Here is a 17,902-nt window from a genome sequence, read left to right on the forward strand (position 1 = left end):
TAATTATTAATATGTTTGCAATAGCTGATAGCCAGTGGATGGACGCAATCTGTTGACCAAAAAGAGCCAGTCAATTCAGACCAAACGAAAAATTGTGTTATATTTCATCAAAACTATCGGCCCTTATGTAATGGAAAGGGCACAATTAGCGTGAATGAATAACTGCCATAATCAAGTTAATCAAAGAACAAGATGAATTTGAATAACAATATTTCTCGTTGAACCAACTAAAGAAGGCAAAGGGGTGAATTTTCTGTGGAAAGAACAATCTGTTATTTCTAATTCATTTGTATTAATAGAGCAAATGACATGGAAAATTTTGTAATAACAATCATTAAAATAATTTGATCGCATCATTAATAATCATCAAGACTGTTCAAACAACAAAATAAAAGACGAACATCCATGAATACGTCTGACATTCTAGACGATTAGCCTACCATTCGTTAATCTTTAAATCAAGGGATCGTTAAAAGATCGCAAGATTTATTTCCAAATGTGCGATCAAATAAATTCTGTGTTTACTTTTTCATTGAAGTCAATCAGTTTTATTTGTTTTGCTATTACAATATCTAAATGCTTATCATCGATTGAATTTTATTTCTTGTTTAAAACAAACGACTTCTGACGCTAGTTTCCCAGTACTTCACAAATTGTGACTTAAATATTCCAACCATATTTAAATCTAAAAAGGAAAGGCAGTTTAACGAACTTTGATTTAAACGTAAATCATATTTACCTTTTGACTTTGCCATCAAAATTGAAAAATGGCTTTTATCAAATTGTCATAATTCAATAGATTTCATTATTGATAACACAAATCTAGCGATTTACTCATTTCAATCTCTTTTGGTTCACTTGATTCTTTCAGTTTTCCCTTTTTCTTGAATAAAATCATTTTATGCAAAAAAAATGCTGAGCTTAGAGTTGATCATTTCTTGGACAGATTACCTGAACAACATGGAGAGATGAAAAGCATTCTTATGAATAACTTAACTTTTACTAAAAGATTGACAAAATTTCCACCAAACCAGGGAATCTGTTTAAACATTCAAGTCTGTTTTAGCACATTTATCCAACTCAGTTATTCCGCAAAGTTTTCCTTCTTTTCCCTGCTGATATAAATACTTGAATAAAACAATATCAATGAAAGTGTTGAGAAGATGAATACAAGGCGAAAATGGTAAACATGAACAGAATGATTGGGATTATATTTTCATAAGAAATAATAAGGCAAAAAGAAAAGTAAAAGACAGAACTTTTGAAATGAAACTCCTCGAAAGGTTGATGCGAAAAGGTTAATGATTGCTTCAAGCTTAAAGGTAAATGATGAAAGACTGTGAAGTTCATCTTCAACTTTCAGTTATTATCTTTTCATTCCCAGTAACTTACATAAAAGGGAAGGAAAAAAAGTCACTTTCAAGGTTAGTCTTTGGGTGTAAAGCTGTTTCATCAGGATAATCAATAATAATGATGAAGATACGAGAAGAGGAAGAAGACAAAAGATGAACAAAATACAAGGTTAAGTGTTATTATATCTTTTATGAAATTTTGTTGATAATAACTTAGCCTTTTGTTGCTTTCAAAAATGCTTTCATTAGCTTTCCTCAAGTTCATCCTGTAACTCAAGTTGATAATGATGAATGTATCTGAAAGGTGTAAACCGTTCATCAAATTGAAACACAAGTTAACTTTTCTCAGTCAATTTTCTGGTTTCACTTTCTTAAAATAGATTAAAAGAGTTTCATTTCAGAACATTTGGTGAAATCATTTAACCAGAAATACAATTTCAAGATTGTCATTAGGATTAAAGTCAATCACCAAACACTGCTTACTGACAGCAAACTGGTAAATATTAATAACATATTAATGAGAAAAAGATGATTACCAAAACCAGAAAAAATCACTTTTACCCTTTTCGAGACCTAAACTCTATCTTTATTGGTTAAAGAAGACGTTAAAATCTCATGTTCATCTTTACCTTTTACCTATCAACCCATTGTATAACCTTTTCATAAAAGATAATTGCTCAAGGCAACTTGAGAATCTTGAAAAATTGATTTTTCCTTTTACTCAACATTATCGTGAAAAATATCATCTTTATATTCATCATCTTTAAATCTACTTCTAAGCCTGGCCTAAAGATATCAACCTTTCAACTTGGAAAGTCAATCTAAAAACTGGTAAACTCATGATCGGATTGTTACTTATTACATCAAAAAACGGAATCAAAACCATCTTTAATAACATTGAAAGAATGGGAAAAGCAACTGAATCTTTTTTTGAATAATCAAACATTTTAAAGGAAAAATGAAGAAATGAAATTTTCTGTTAAACTTGAAACATGAATATCAAAAGTCGATGCATTTAAATTGTAATTTAAGAAAAGCATTTTCCCAAAGTCAATTCCCAACATTGATTAACCATTTTACCAGAAAAGAAACAAACATTTGAAACCAGAAAAATTAAGCAAAGATATTGAACCAGAAAAAATGTAAAATGCAAGCAAATGTTGACCCAAACAAAGTGCAAGCTCAACAAAAATGATAAAAACATTAAACTATTAAAATATTGATATTTTTGTTATTACATTTTACCTTTACAAATGTAATAAACACGGTAAAAAAGATTGAAATAAGATGGAAGGTTGAAAAAAAAGGAAGAATGGGAAAAACTGGTTTTCTTTTTGCATGATTATTCAATGTGTGAATACACTTTTGGTAAATCTCATGAGGTTTACCCTGAATATGCTGATGATAACAAGTTTTGAAGTTGCTTTGAAAGAAAAGAGAAATTCAAGATTCTGTTGTTGCTCACAACAATAACATTGAGCTTTACATGGTTCACTGGGAATAAATTATTTCACGTTTCAAGCACAAAAAATAAGTATTGACCAGTTTTCCTCTCATCCATTTTGATTGATATTTTTTATTGTAACAACAGCAAGATGAAGTAAATGATGAAAATTGAAAATTGCCTTTAAATCTACTAACATAGAGAGTTATCATCTTTCATGGTAAACTGGTTTTCAGCTTATCTATTCAACATTTGATTGAGGATTCTTGAAAATTTGCTCAATCACTTTTTTCTTGCCAACTTCAATTGGTTGAACCAGAAAACACAAAATTGGGTTTTCCTCTTCAATATTCAATTCTCATTATTTTCAACATTTTCATTTCTCTTTATCTTTGCTGAAACAAATGATGATAAAAATGAAGATTAAAAGTGCTCCTCAATTGTTATTGCTGATCATTAAGATTATTGTCTATTAACATGATAAGTAATTCGAGTTCAACTTTTAATGGTTAAAAATCAACTTCAAGATTCCTCTTGTTCCTTATATTACAACTGACAAACATAATCCTGTTTTACAGGGAATTTTTATTAATATCATTTTATCGCTATTATTATTATCAAAATTATCAAGTTATCATTAGTGTAATCGCTGTCTGTCTGTGTTATTATCATTAGTAATTCAATATTTTTTTCACAGAATTTCATTTTTAATCATTTTCAAGTTTTATTTTCAAGTTTATGGCATTCAGTTGAATGATTAAATTACATTTAATCAAATTAAAACCTTTCTTTTTGTTTCTTTCCCTTCAATTATCATAATTTACTCGACTCATGGATTATGTGTGTTGGGTTGGTAACAAAAGTCAAAAGTCATTTGAAATGTTGATGCTTTTTTCACTGGCTTTGTAAACACTTTTCATTGCACTTTTTAAATTCAATGTAACCTTTCATACTTTTTGCTGCTCTCCTTCAACCATTAAATGAGTTTAATTGTTAACAATGAATGGCAATAAACCGAGAATTGCTCTTTTATCGCATCTTTCAATTGTTATCGTAAACACTGTTTTTCCTCTTCTGATCGTTTGGGATGATATTTTAGATACAATTTTGACTATAATTAGTGTTGATTCTGTGCAATGTGACATTTATGATGATAACAACAGAACAAAAACTTGTTTGTAATAACAGGATAAATATGAGAAACAGAATCGTCAGCAAAAATATAATAATAATAATAATGATAATAATAATACCTGATATCAACGACCTTTTGATATTTGCTGGTTTGGGTTTGAGACATTAAATGCCATCTATTGTTTGCTGGAGAAACTTTAACTTGTCATTTGTTGCTGTTTGAATTATGTTGGGTTACTTTATGATTTACTTTGTTTTTTAATTGTTTACTCTTGATTACTCTTTTAGTTTAATTTTTCTTGCTCTTGGTTTGAACTAATTAAGGTTAAATTATTTACAATTTGTGTTTGAATTGATCTCTTAGCTGTTGAGTTATTTACAAAAGTAATGCTCATAATTTTATGTACACTTGCCAATGTGAATGCAACATTATAATCTTGTTGGAGTTGTTTATTGGTCTGGTTTATATTTTGTTATTTTTATATGTTACTAATGTTGTAAAGGTAATTAAACATTAATCAATTGATGTAACATTTAAGATTAGGTTGGATGATAATCAATTGAACATATTTTGTGCAATTGGACAGGGAAAAAGATTCACAATTTTGAAATGTCAATTGTTGGTAATTTGGTTTTTAATATGAATTTGTGAGATAACTGAGTTTTTACAAAAATTTTGGAAATATTCAATGATAACTCAAAAGCTAACAGAACTCTCAGTCTGGTAAAAAAAAGTTATTTAATATCAATTTTGATAATCTTTCTCATTAAACAGGTTTTTTCATTTATTGGAAATAGTGTGATAAATAGAATATACCGTTTTGTTCAATTTAATTGCAATAGATGGCAGCAAAATTAAAGAATCAAATTTTGCGTGATTTTTAGTCTTACCTTAACTACCAGTTTACCAATCCATCAACCTAATAAACCTAATAACTTTGCCGTTTTTTGTTTTTGTTTCAGATTTTTAATTGTTAATGTTGTTTTAATTATTCATCCAATATTAGTACCATGGCCAAGCTTCAAGTTGGAATGGATGTTGACATCCAACGTACCAATGGTCGCATCCATTCTGCTGTTATAAGTAGCATTGATTATGCCAATAGAAGTGTAACTGTTGAATGGTCGGAATCGGAAGAAATTAAGGGAAAAGAGGTTCGTTGATTCAATCCAAGATTCTAATATATTTGCTTTGACTATCAATTAACATGCTCTTTTCTTTTCCAACTTTAGATTGATTTTGAATCTGTTTACCTTCTTAATCCAAATCTAAGTGAGGATGTCCCCAATCCAAGTAAAACGGTTGCTCCAAGAAGGGTATGTATATCCGACCAACTATGGTCTTGTTTCACTTTACGTGCAATTTAACGTAGGGCCATCACCCATATCTTATGTCAAGAAGTATTTTATTATTTTGGCGAGGGCGATGATTCCACTGATTTGACTTCATCAACATCAAAGGGGAAAAAGATCAAACCCGTTGCTACTTATTTTTCATTGTATCTCTTTGTTTCTCTTCTCTTTCTCTCTCTCATCTTTTTCATCTCTCTTTCTCTCTCTCTCTTTAATTTCTTTCTCTTATACTTGACTTAAAATCTCACCTTTGGGTGTGTTGGCTCTTTTTCTTCACTAATCATTTCAATTGTATTTTAAAATATTTTCTTCTCTTCTCTCTAAACAATTTGCATTCCGATGATCAGTATAATAGCGAAGAGGTATGAAGGGTTATGAATTATTCCTACATTGATTGCATACAAACCATCTCCTATTTACTTTTTTTAATGCATCTTACATTTACTTTATTTATGCCGTTCTTTTGGGTCTTTTATTTATTATTTCTTAGTTTTATCTTTCTTTTCTCAATTCATTATTTTCTCCCTCCTTCTCTGCTTGCCCTTCTTTTTTTATCTCCCATCCTAATTTCAGTTTTTTATGTTCTCCCTCCATGCTCTTGTTTTAATGCTCTATCTGTCATTGATCACTAATTTATTTTATCGATTTATTCATTTTTCTGTTTCCATCGTCTTAGGTATTACCTCCCAGGCCATCAGTGGCTGCTCTTAACTCAACCAAAGGATCCTTAAGAGTGAGACAGACATCTCGTCAAACTATTAGTAATGGAAATGGCATGAGCATACCGGAGGCATTACCAACAGTCTTGTCATCAGCACCTTGTGGCATCAATCAATCTCAGCATATGAATCAAACAGTGGGACAAAAGTCGGCTGTCATTCCAGCAGCTTCACGTCGTCGATCAAATGTCGTTAAAGAAGTTGATCGTATTAAAAAACAGAGAGAAGAAAGACGTTGTCGGCAGGCTGAACAGAAAGCAGAAAAAATGGAATTAATGTCAGCTGTAGACCAAGGAAATCCAAATTGGGAATTTTTGGGCATGATTCGTGAATATCGATCTCAAATTGAATTTAAGCCACTCAATATGGGTGATCCTGTCGAAATTCATCAAATTTGTGTGGCTGTTCGTAAAAGACCGATGAACAAAAAAGAAATTTCCAAAAAAGATATTGATGTGATTACAGTGCCCTCAAAAGATTTAATTGTTGTTCATGAGCCTAAACACAAAGTTGACTTAACAAGATACCTGGAAAATCATATGTTCCGATTTGATTATGCATTTGATGAAACAGCAGACAATGAATTGATTTATAGATATACCGCCAAACCCCTTGTACAGACTATTTTTGAAGGTGGAATGGCAACATGTTTTGCATATGGTCAAACTGGAAGTGGTAAAACACATACTATGGGTGGTGATTTCCATGGTAAATCTCAAGATTCATCTAGAGGTATATACTACCTTGCTGCGCGAGATGTATTCAAGCTTGTAAAGTCACCGAAATATAGGAATGAAGATTTTGTAGTTTTTGCTAGTTTCTTTGAAATTTACAGTGGAAAGGTAAGATTCCGTTTCATTATAAAGTTTAAATTTTTTGAAGACCAGTTAAACAAAGCCCTTCAGAGCTACTTATATTCCAAGAGTGTGTTTACAAAACAATTTTTTTACCTTCATCTCTTTTTTGTTTGTTTGACAATTGCAGGTTTTTGATCTCCTTAATGGTAAAGCAAAGCTTAGAGTCTTAGAGGACGCTAAAAACCAGATTCAAGTTGTAGGTCTCCAGGAGAGAGCAGTTGAGACAGTAGATGATGTCTTGAAATTGATTCAAATGGGCAACAATATTCGTACATCCGGTGTCACATCAGCTAATAATCATTCTTCTAGATCTCACGCTGTTTTCCAGATTATTTTGAAAAAAAGAAATAATAGACTCAGGGGAAAATTTTCCCTAATCGATTTAGCTGGTAACGAAAGAGGTGCTGATACATCTTCAGCAAACCGCCAAACTCGAATGGAAGGTGCAGAAATCAATAAATCCCTATTAGCATTGAAAGAGTGTATTCGAGCACTGGGTAGAAAAGGAGCTCATTTACCCTTCAGAGCCAGTAAATTAACGCAAGTTCTTAGAGACTCTTTTATTGGTGAAAATTCAAGAACCTGTATGGTGAGTCACGAAATTTTTTTCTCAAGTTCATTATACTTTACGAACCAGACTATTCCGTCATTACATTTTTTATATCATCTGTTATTCTTAATTATATGTTTCTATTTCATACCTCAATCTTTATCGATCTTTTCTCCTCCAACTTGATTCACTATTTCATATTTCCTTTGTTTTTGTTATGAAATTGATTATTCATAACTCTCTTTTCTGTATTTAAAGATTGCTATGATTTCTCCTGGTATGCAATCTTGTGAGCATTCCTTGAATACATTGCGTTATGCTGATCGAGTCAAAGAGCTTGGAGCTGAGAATCCGGAACCTAAAAACGCTGAATATGATGATGATATGTTAACTAGAAATGGTGATGATTTAGCATTGTTACACAATTCCAATGCAGACGATTTACCCGATGATTTATATAATTTTCATGAAACTTTATCACATCTTCAAGAAATGGAAGATGAAATACTCGATATTCATAAAACATTTGTTGACGTAAGTTTTTATCTCATGTAGTATCTGAAAATTTCACTTAATTTCAATTAATAATTTTATGTATCTCTTTGCAAATTTGTCTCTTTCTAATTTCGTAGACTTTACCTCAATGGACCTCCACTCATTCACAATTGCTAAAAATGACGGCTGAAGTTGATTATGACGTTGATTCTTATGTTGCCCAACTGGAGGATTCATTAGATGAACATATTGATGTCTTATCACGCTTTAAAGATAAAGTGGCTGGATTCCGAGGACAGTTGGCCGAAGAAGAGCTAATGAGCAAACGGATAGTTAAATAAATTGTAATAACTAAACATTTGATTGTGATTTATAAGATAAATATCTTGGCATTTCCTCTTTCCCTCTTTCGCTTTCCTTTTCTCGCCTTCTTTATAACTTTTCTCTTGAATCGAATGCATTTCTAAATCATAATTTTTTATCTTCATCCATTTCTCTCTAGTTGTCTCGATTTCTATTCCTAACCTTATATTTTACCTTTTCTTTTGTTCCTTCTTGCCCTTCCTTTATCTCTTTATTTCTGTTTTGTAAATTGGTTATAAAATCCATCATTTCTGTGGCTGATAAAATCCTAAACGAATTCTTTGTCTTTCTCTCTTCTCACTCTCACTTCCTAGTTTATTCATTCATCTGCTTTTCGTTTGCTTACCATTTCAACACTTGATTTATCATTTTTCTTAATTTTCTTTCTTTTTCCATTGTTATTAGTTTGAAACTCGCGATTCTTTAGTTAAACTGTTTGTCATTCAATGTGCACAAAGAGGTTAATCATCCAAAGATGGAAAACAAAAGCGATGAAGGAAACACTCAAAGAATATCAACGAAATTTAAAAGGAACCACATTCTCCAATTGACCATAAAGGCCAAACACAATTAATACTTCAATGAGCAATAATGATGATTATTTTCTTCCTTATTTTATTTTTTGGGATTCACCATCAATGGACACACCTAATCAACCATTACCGAGTTATTGGTTTCCAACAGTTTGCTGTTAAAAAAGAACAAATTGTTTGAAGCAAATCAATTCAATATACTAGCCCTTTTCTGTCTGCTATAATATTGGAAATCATTGTGATTCTCCTGTTCGTTATGTTATGCATTTCTTTCATCGTACCTACCATCATCGTTACCATTCATCACTACCTTGATCAAATTTGTCTTGAGATACTTATTCAATAAGCGACTGAGAACAATGTCAATGAAGAAAGCTGGTTAACAATCAAAGTGCTTAATATTAAGAATGCCTAATGCATTTACTTGGGGCTGTCAATTTTACAACCTTACTCTGAAAGTATCATGAGAATCTCAAGAAGCAGCTGAAACAAGCATTAAAACTTACATATATTTATTTATTTATCTAAAAATTATTAACTTGTGCTGCTCAATGAAGATGTGAAGGAAAGCAAGTCAACCTCGCTTGGACTTTGTCAACGAAACAATTTAAACAATTCACAGTCAAGTTTGTTATGATAACTTTTGATTGCCATTATCAAGTACGAACTGTCAACACCTTTAATGATGTATTGGATTCAAAAAAACAAACAAACATGTTTCTTTCTCTCCCTTCTTCCACCCCAATCTTTCATATTTTTATCTTCATCTTTTTTTTTCAACCAGAAAAAGAAGAATTAAATCAACTAATCAGTAACCCACCATCACCTTTCTGTGTCTTTTACTCTTTCCTATCGTCCCTTCTTTATACTGACTCTTATGTTCAATAATAAACATGACAAGGCATTAAATGCAGCCTCAATCACATTTTCAGATTAGTAGTAATTAAGTTGTTATTTTCAGCCCAAAGCTGAATTGTGATCTTCAATCAAAAGACAGTTAAATCTGTCAAACATTATAAAACTTTCATTTGGTGGGAATAACGATTATTGCGATTGACTGCGACTTTTTTTGTCGGTTGTAAAAGTGCTGCATTTACATCAAGGCGTAACCACAAGTTGCATTTGAAAGCCCTTCATCTTTATTGGAAGCAACATTTCACCGTTTGGTTTATTGTTCCTCTCTAATTCCTGAACCTTCTTGTGATGCTGGTGAAGTCAAATGATTTTGGATCAATCAGATTAACTAATGTGATAAACCACGTGTTTAAATGACCATCGTTAAATGTCATGCATTTAAATAGGTTGACCCAAAAAAAGATGACCCAAATTGATGAATTGGGCTTCAACAATCATCTTTGCATATGTCAGTGAATGAGCAAAATTTCAATTACAATGATCATCAATGATGTCCATCAACCAACAGGAGCTGTTTTACTGATTAACCTATTATATTGCTTACTTTAATGTGGTTTGCGGTTATTATTGGTATTGATATTTTTTCACATCCAATCCTTTATTCAATGTAAACAATAGTAAAGGTTTCCAAAAAAAGGTTGCGAGAAAAATGTTCAACATCAACCTGATTGATCTTTAATCATTTTAAAAGGTACAACTTTTCCTGTTGAATTTGTAAAGTGCAAAACCATGGAAACTGTTGATCTTGATCAACTTTCCTATCAATCAAAGCCAACTAAAATATTTCATCTTAAAAATGGATTTAATGTATTCATTAACTGTTCAACTGCCTGAGGAAATTTAAGGAAAATCAAGGAATCAAAGAAAGCCAAGGACCAAGAAAGATAAAATTCAAATGATTGACGAATTCATTATCTCATGGGAAAAGTAAATCGGCCGGAAATATTGAAAAGTGATCAAAAGCCATGATTGAAATTTGACGCTATAATTAAAACTTGAGGCAAATGCATCTTTTTTCAATTTATACTGGTATTGGATTCAAGTAGAAAGCAAAAGGAATACCATTGAGCTGTTGTCTAGTTGCCTCGATTCATTCAGGATTGATTTGATAATTAATGACTTTCAAATGACATGGAAAAGCAAAATGACAATTGGAAACGATTAACAGTCAATTATATTAATATGTGAATCAAGGTGGTGATACAGTGAGGGTGGACTAGAAAGACGAGAAAGATATGGAAAGGTGAACTTTCTTTGTCTCTTTCCATCTCACCAGGAATTGAAAAGCTGATCCATAACCATGAGAGATGAGGTTAAGTGAGAGATCAGGTCAATGATCTTAATTTTGATCGACTGAAATGGTTAAAGACAATGTTGATTACTTGTTACGTGGGGTTGATGCACGATTCATTCATATTTTTGGCCTGTTAATACTGTAGAGTATAAAAAAGATGATTATTGAATTAACGGACTCTTTTTAATTTGAATTTAATTTTGTGTACACTTTTAATGTCATACTTCATTTTTCATTTCATCAGACAAATTTCAATTTATAGCAGTCAAGTTTGACCATTTTAAATAGCCTTCGGTTAAATTAGCTATTCAAACGTTTAAGCAAATTTTATTTTCGCGATTATATTGTCTCAATTTGATAGTTATTATTGAAGTAATGATGATAATTATGGATTACATTTACATTTATGTGAAACATGCGATCATCTGATTTACATATATGCTTATGAGTCGATAATTGATGATTGACTACTAACTTGAGTCAATGAAACTCAGTCAGATAGCTCTTGACTCTTTTCCTAGATAATAATCTGTTTGATTATTTCTTTATAACCACCATAATAATCAATTTTTATTACATTTATTTATCGGCCTAATAATCATCTAAAAATTGCCATTCAAGACAAAATATGCACTTCTGATAAAGGTAAATCAATTGGAATAGTTGATGGAAAAACTTGAAGCAATAAGCAATTATCAAATGTTTTATTTTAAGGCAATTACTCTGAAGTAATCAACAGTTAACTCACGTTCAATGGTTAGTTCATTTGTACAATAAACCTCAAGATTTAAGCTGGTTTAATATTGCAATAGTTTATCGGTTTTTGATAAATTTACTGAGAAATTTCATCCTAATATTGAACTTTATTTTACTCATTTTTTGTTCAATATCAGAGTATTTTATTTTAGTCAATCCATGCGACTGCGATCTAACAATTTTCAAAGCCAGGTAATTTTGTATTCATCTGATCAAAGAGAGGAAAGAGAGGAGAAAAATAGAAAGAGATATCGAAAGAGACAGCTAGGCTCGAGTTAAACAAAAGCGAGTGAGTATCCAAGTGTTATTACAGAAATAAACTGCCTCTTTCAAGTCATTTTTCAGCATTTAATTTATTGATTTCCATGGAGTTTTAATAGTCATTAATTTTCAATCGAGTTGTCTGAGCCAAGTAAATAATTTTATTTCAATTGTAATTGTGCAAAAATTATTGTCTATTATCTCTGTGTAACCTCGATTTTTTCTCTTTTTTGTGACTAATATTAAAGCAACAATACCTTTCATCTATTCCATTTCAAGTGAGTTGTTTTTACATTTTTTGCTTATAAGTATTTCAATATTAAATTATTTTTATACGTAAATTAATTTATACTTTATTCTTACATTGGCAGTTTCGAGCAATGAACCGAGAAACTGGTGCCGGTTCTAGTGAAAGTGGTAGCATTGGAGCTGCTAACACAAGTATTAGTGGACCTCAAGGATCTGGTTATGTAGCTAATAGTGCTGTGAACAATGGTCTTTATGAACATCATCAACAACAGCCAATTATTCAAACACAATCTCATTCACAACAACCGCAGACCCAGCAGCAGACATCTCATCATAGTCAACAACATGCTCATATGCAGCACCATGGATATCGAAATGAGATAAATGCAAATGAATATCCCTTTATGGGCGATACAAATTCACCCGCTTATAGCGCTACTCCATCTACACCTAGATATGAAATATTCGCTAATTTCGCTCCTCCAGCAGTTGGTTCCATGAAATATAAGTGAGTTTCGTTTTTTTATGTTTTGATTAACCAGATTTTCCTCAATACAATTTTGAAATGGTCTTACCACTAATTGTCATATCTTAATCTCTTTTAAAAAACAGAAATTTAGGCAAGAGTGGTCTTCAAATTCCAACTGTTGGCTTTGGTCTCTGGAGTGCATTCGGAACTCGCCTTAGTGATCAAGCAGCTGAGGAATTGGTTTCTGTAGCATATGAAAATGGATGCAATTATTTTGATACTGGTGATGCATTTGTTAATGGTCGTAGTGAGGTGATGCTTGGGAACATTTTAAGGAAACGTGGTTGGAAGCGTAATACATACATGGTTTCAACTAAATTATTTTGGAATAATGGACCATCTGCAACTGCTGGAGGTTGTGGATTATCGAGAAAAATGTTAACTGAAGCATTAGAGGCTTCACTCCGTCGTTTACAGTTGCGTTATGTTGACATAGTCATAATTAATAAATTGGATGGAATGTGTCCAATGGAGGAGATTGTTAGAACTATGGGTAACCTAATTGATCGAGGTCTTACTTTCTATTGGGGAACTTCTCGCTGGTCACCAGTTCACATTATGGAAGCTTTTTCAGTAGCACGTCAGTTTAATTGTCCTCCTCCAACTTGTGAACAAATGGAGTATCATATGTTTACTCGTGAAAAGATGGAACTTTACATGCCAGAGTTATATCACAAAGTTGGTGTAGGATCCATAGTTTGGTCTCCATTTTCATTGAATAATGATGAAGGAATCGCTTTCATATCTAAAAGGTCACTCAAAACAGATGTGAAGACCAATATTGCCCAGGGTAAATTGGCTGAACTCAATGGAATTATAAGTAAACTTTCGTGTGACATGACACAATTCACCACAGGTTAGCTTTAAATTAATACAGTGATTCTGAATTCAAAAGGTCCAGCGTTCAAACTAAATAGAATCAATAGAGGGATTATTTTTATCCTTAGGGATGAGAAGATTTTAGTAGCTTGCATAAAACTGAGTTCTATGATTTTATTCATGTATTTTCAACCTTTCCACGTTTTAATCTTACACTCTCTTCATTGTGCTAGAACATTTTCAAGAATGATATTTTTAAGCTGGCCTTTCTTATTCAAAATCACTGCGCCATTCTATTGATAAACAAATTATTATAATTTTTATATCTATTTCATCAGCTTGGTCTCTGCGAAATGAAAATGTCAATTGTATTCTGATTGCTCCCAGATCACTTGATCAACTATACTCTCAACTCAACACAATTAAGGTAATTATTCAAAAATGATAATCTTTATATTGACAAATTAGGAGAAAAGATATTTCTAGGAGAAAATAAATTGTTTCAATTAATTCCATTTCACCCTGAGTTTCAAAATTTAAAGAGAAGTCACGATGTTGCACTTATGTTAGTTTTACACTTTGGCAACTCAAAATACTAGTGTTTCACGAAAGAGTTGCTAAAACAGTTTTTTCATTTAAAAATGTATTTCTTTTGATGAATGAATCAAAGTTGATTGACTTGGATTTTGAATGCTCTCGAAAACCTTTGAGATTAAAATATGATTAATTAATGAGAAATCTATTTTATCTTTCTTCAGTTAATAAGCAAGCTGACTCCAGCGATTCTGGAAGAAGTGGAAAAGGTGCTTGACAACCGACCAATGGCGCGGAAAATCGTTCCAAGTGGATCAGTACATGTTTCATTAGCACCAAATGGATGTGAAAATGGTGTTAGTACAAGTCAAAGAGAATCAGCAACTAATTTATAATCCGATTCATCATTTCAGTTTCGTTCAATTCCTGTTCCTGCTCGAAAATCATTTTATTGCAATTCCATCTCAACATTCGTTTGTTTTCATTTAAATTTCTTGTTATCTTGTCTCTAAGCAACTTGCTTGGAAACGTGCAGAAAAAGGCGGATATTAGGGTAGGTTGAACTGTGCGCCTCTCAAATTTTTGAATTTATCCGCTAGGTTTTCACGCAGTTTCCTTATTCAAACGTCTTTTCGGTTTATTTTAGTTTAAAACTACTCCTTTTGTTAAACACACTTTAAAAAATCGAAACATCTAAAATTTTAAAATACCTTAAAAATGTCCAAATACACAAATGTATCGCTTCTTGACTCGTTTGTCAATTTAAATCTTACTGACTCGATTTGTAATAAATCACTATCAGCTCCAGTAGCTTCAACCGCTAAAACTCCATGTAAAACGCCGGGAAAAAAGTCAAACTTTAAAACCCCCAAAGTGACTCCATCAGCTATGAATAACACTCTTAAAACTCCTGGTAGCCCGACTTCAGCAGCAGACCGGTACATTCCAAACCGAAATGCAATGAATTTTGAAATAAATCATCATTTGGTAAGTAGTTTGAAAAACTTTTTTGTCAACCCCTAACCTTTTGCCCTCTAAAAAATAAACTATTCGATGATCGATTTCTGTTCATCTGTTCATCTTTTTTAATAATTTCTTTATTTAATTTTCAGTTAACTCAGGGGGACAAAACAACCAAAGAAAATGATGGTGAACCCGTAAAAGACACTACAATTAATCAATCAACTAAACAACAAGCAATTAGCGAGGCGCTCAATTGTGATTTAAATAACCATCGCATATTATGTTTCAATGACAAGGCTCCATTAGCTCCAGAAGGCCATGCTAACAGTCTTAAAGTTCTTTATAGCTCTAGTAAAATATCAAATTCTTGTAAAAAATCTAACCGACATATACCATCTCAACCCGAGCGAATTTTAGATGCTCCTGATATTAAAAACGATTACTATCTTCAATTATTGGACTGGAACAGTAACAATTTACTGGCTGTCGCCCTTGACAAAGATCTTTACTTATGGAACGCATCAAATGGTTCAATTACTAAACTTGTTGGCTTACCTGAAGGTGAATACATCTCATCTGTGGCATGGTTTGATGGATTTAATAATCTTGCCGTTGGTACAAGTAACCGTGAAGTTCAGTTGTGGGACGCCGAACAACAGAAAAGACTTAGAATAATGCAAGGACACACGGCCCGTGTATCTACCTTGGCATGGAATAGTCATGTGCTGAGCAGTGGATCACGCAATGGTCAAATCTTTCATCATGACGTGCGAGTCGCTCAACATCATATCGGAACTTTGAATGGACATGAACAAGAGGTTTGCGGGCTCAAGTGGTCATCTGGAGGGAATTATTTAGCTTCTGGAGGCAATGACAATGTAGTTAACATATGGAGCAAAGATCCTGGAAATGATCGACCACTTTACACTTTCAACTCTCACACAGCTGCTGTCAAGGTAAGTTATTTTAAATTTTTTGGTTACTTTTTATTTATAATCAATTTGCTGAACATTTTTATTAGGCACTTGCTTGGAGTCCATGGAAACCCAATCTTTTGGCTACAGGAGGTGGTACTGCTGATCGACACATTAAGATTTGGAATGTCAACAACGGCTCATGCCTTTATTCTGTAGATGCTAAATCTCAGGTATGTTATGATCTATGTATTTTATTTACTTTAAATTTTTTGAGACAGTTTCATCAATTCTAGAACTATATTAAAATAATGATCTTATTCTTTTTTCAGGTCTGTGCTATACTTTGGTCTAAAGAGTATCAAGAACTTATTTCTGCCCATGGTTATTCAAAGAATGAGTTAATAGTATGGAAATATCCAGGAGTCTCTAAAATTACTGAACTCAGAGGTCACACTCAAAGGATATTAGGACTTTCCATGAGCCCTGATGGCTCAACGGTTGTCTCTTTAAGTGCCGACGAGACTTTAAGGTTCTGGGAATGCTTCCAGGTCGACAATGAAAAGAAGAAGAAGGCAGAACTTAAGGCTTATAAGGATATACTTGTTAACAATCCATTGAGAAGCAGCATTCGTTAAATGATCCAATTCAGAAATTCATTTGCGATAGTTGCAAAATTTTAATTATGAACTTTAAATTATTCTTAAAAACCCTCCAAATAACACGACTATTTTCATCATCATCATAAACTTAGGAGGAACTGTGATTATGTTAAGATAATTCTCATTATTTCATGAAAATTCCTTACGCGTTCATTTTATAATCATAACTTTTTTTCATTTTACATTGAAATCATACCTGATACCATTTTGAATAATTTTAATCGTCTCATGTTTCTCAACCATGCATTGTTAACATCAACACCCGACATTATTGCCCTTAGACCACTGCCTTGCATTCAAGATTGAAAATGACTATCTTTCTCATCTCTTTTGAGATAGAGCCAAAGGATGATTATTAAATATCAATAAAAGTTTACCCAAAACGCAATCCACTGTCTCGAGTTTTTACGTCACCAAATTTCGCTCGCCTCTAATCCTAATCTAGATTAACCGTAATCAATTGGCTTTCATTATCCTATGAAAGCATTAGGAAAAGCTAGAGTTAAAATCTGTCCACATCTTTTAATCCAAAGTTGATCAACTCAAGTGAACAAAAAAATTAAACTGAAGCTAGAATTAGCATCATTAAAACAACTTCCAATCAAAAATTGAATGTAAAATATTGGTTCAACAGCAATTTAACCAATTGTCATTGTATAACCGACTTGAGAGCAAAAAACAAGCTTAACCCAAAATGACACTTAAGTTGAATAAATGGTTAAAAGCCAATCAAAATCACCTTAAATCTGATTAAATGTCAACAGTTGCTACAATCAAACCTTATAAGGTGAAATCATTTTAAAAATAACCTCAACTGAATGTTTTATTAAAGATTTCTTGATTAAACCAAAAAAAGATTCACCTTTCCATATGCTTCAAGTTGAAAACCCAAAACATATGTAAAACCGAGACTTGTTGGAATCAAATCAAACTGTATAATTATCTCAACCAAAATGTATATCATCAGTTGATCAGCTAATGATTTATCATAATTTGTAATTTAAATGACGAGGAAAAAAGAAGAAGAAGATTGTTTTCAATAATAACCATGAATTGAGGGTTTCAAGTACCAAACGAGGTGATGTAAAAGGTTTCCTTATTGGCTTCGCTTTATAAATATCCTTTGTCCAACAAGTCAACTCTCTTCCTCCATCATCACCATCACCATCTGCATCCTCCTCACCCAGCTTATCATCATCATCATCA

General features: G+C 32.2%; 3 protein-coding genes across 8 annotated transcripts; all 3 read left to right on the forward strand.

The window, feature by feature from the left end:
* Window positions 1–4,134: 4,134 nt before the first annotated feature.
* Window positions 4,135–9,709, forward strand: LOC107367663 (kinesin-like protein KIF2A). Of its 4 annotated transcripts, XM_025162021.2 has the most exons (8): window positions 4,143–4,433; window positions 4,938–5,085; window positions 5,164–5,247; window positions 5,960–6,844; window positions 6,987–7,448; window positions 7,668–7,943; window positions 8,042–8,248; window positions 8,673–9,709. In XM_025162021.2, exons 2-7 carry the CDS (start codon window positions 4,942–4,944, stop codon window positions 8,243–8,245), a joined length of 2,055 nt encoding a protein of 684 aa, XP_025017789.1. In that variant the 5' UTR covers window positions 4,143–4,433; window positions 4,938–4,941; the 3' UTR covers window positions 8,246–8,248; window positions 8,673–9,709. The 4 variants fall into 4 exon arrangements, with proteins under 4 accessions (XP_089122086.1, XP_025017789.1, XP_025017788.1 ...); XM_089265960.1 differs by lacking the exon at window positions 8,673–9,709 and having other exon boundaries at window positions 4,135–4,433; window positions 8,042–8,544; XM_025162020.2 differs by lacking the exon at window positions 4,143–4,433 and having other exon boundaries at window positions 4,836–5,085.
* Window positions 9,710–11,798: 2,089 nt separating this feature from the next.
* On the forward strand, window positions 11,799–14,967 carry LOC149094632 (voltage-gated potassium channel subunit beta-2-like). 3 transcript variants are annotated; one of them, XM_015935400.3, is made up of 6 exons: window positions 11,799–11,957; window positions 12,275–12,304; window positions 12,398–12,783; window positions 12,888–13,660; window positions 13,962–14,050; window positions 14,382–14,967. In XM_015935400.3, exons 1-6 carry the CDS (start codon window positions 11,925–11,927, stop codon window positions 14,550–14,552), a joined length of 1,482 nt encoding a protein of 493 aa, XP_015790886.2. In that variant the 5' UTR covers window positions 11,799–11,924; the 3' UTR covers window positions 14,553–14,967. The 3 variants fall into 3 exon arrangements, with proteins under 3 accessions (XP_015790886.2, XP_089122088.1, XP_015790888.2); XM_089265962.1 differs by having other exon boundaries at window positions 11,946–12,054; XM_015935402.3 differs by lacking the exon at window positions 11,799–11,957 and adding an exon at window positions 12,048–12,177.
* On the forward strand, window positions 14,812–17,084 carry fzy (cell division cycle 20 protein fzy). The gene is made up of 4 exons (XM_015935399.2): window positions 14,812–15,144; window positions 15,270–16,076; window positions 16,142–16,267; window positions 16,367–17,084. The coding sequence occupies exons 1-4, from the start codon at window positions 14,875–14,877 to the stop codon at window positions 16,670–16,672; spliced, it is 1,509 nt and encodes a 502-aa protein (XP_015790885.1). The 5' UTR covers window positions 14,812–14,874; the 3' UTR covers window positions 16,673–17,084.
* The last annotated feature ends 818 nt before the right edge of the window (window positions 17,085–17,902 follow it).

The sequence above is a fragment of the Tetranychus urticae genome, chromosome 1, assembly GCF_039701765.1.
Source record: "Tetranychus urticae isolate SD_2017Ah chromosome 1, NJAU_TeUrti_SD_1.0, whole genome shotgun sequence".
Taxonomy (NCBI): Eukaryota; Metazoa; Arthropoda; class Arachnida; order Trombidiformes; family Tetranychidae; genus Tetranychus; species Tetranychus urticae.

What these genes read in the sequence shown, in the direction of transcription:
- LOC107367663 (XM_089265960.1), top strand. Translation starts at nt 4,942, where the DNA reads ATGGCCAAGCTTCAAGTTGGAATGGATGTTGACATCCAACGTACCAAT. An exon ending in AAACGGTTGCTCCAAGAAGG is followed by an intron (nt 5,248 to 5,959) that starts GTATGTATATCC and finishes CCATCGTCTTAG; the next exon opens with GTATTACCTCCCAGGCCATC. An exon ending in AAAATTCAAGAACCTGTATG is followed by an intron (nt 7,449 to 7,667) that starts GTGAGTCACGAA and finishes CTGTATTTAAAG; the next exon opens with ATTGCTATGATTTCTCCTGG.
- LOC149094632 (XM_015935400.3), top strand. Translation starts at nt 11,925, where the DNA reads ATGCGACTGCGATCTAACAATTTTCAAAGCCAG. An exon ending in GTTGGTTCCATGAAATATAA is followed by an intron (nt 12,784 to 12,887) that starts GTGAGTTTCGTT and finishes TTTAAAAAACAG; the next exon opens with AAATTTAGGCAAGAGTGGTC. An exon ending in CATGACACAATTCACCACAG is followed by an intron (nt 13,661 to 13,961) that starts GTTAGCTTTAAA and finishes CTATTTCATCAG; the next exon opens with CTTGGTCTCTGCGAAATGAA.
- fzy (XM_015935399.2), top strand. Translation starts at nt 14,875, where the DNA reads ATGTCCAAATACACAAATGTATCGCTTCTTGACTCGTTTGTCAATTTA. An exon ending in CTCACACAGCTGCTGTCAAG is followed by an intron (nt 16,077 to 16,141) that starts GTAAGTTATTTT and finishes CATTTTTATTAG; the next exon opens with GCACTTGCTTGGAGTCCATG. An exon ending in CTGTAGATGCTAAATCTCAG is followed by an intron (nt 16,268 to 16,366) that starts GTATGTTATGAT and finishes TTCTTTTTTCAG; the next exon opens with GTCTGTGCTATACTTTGGTC.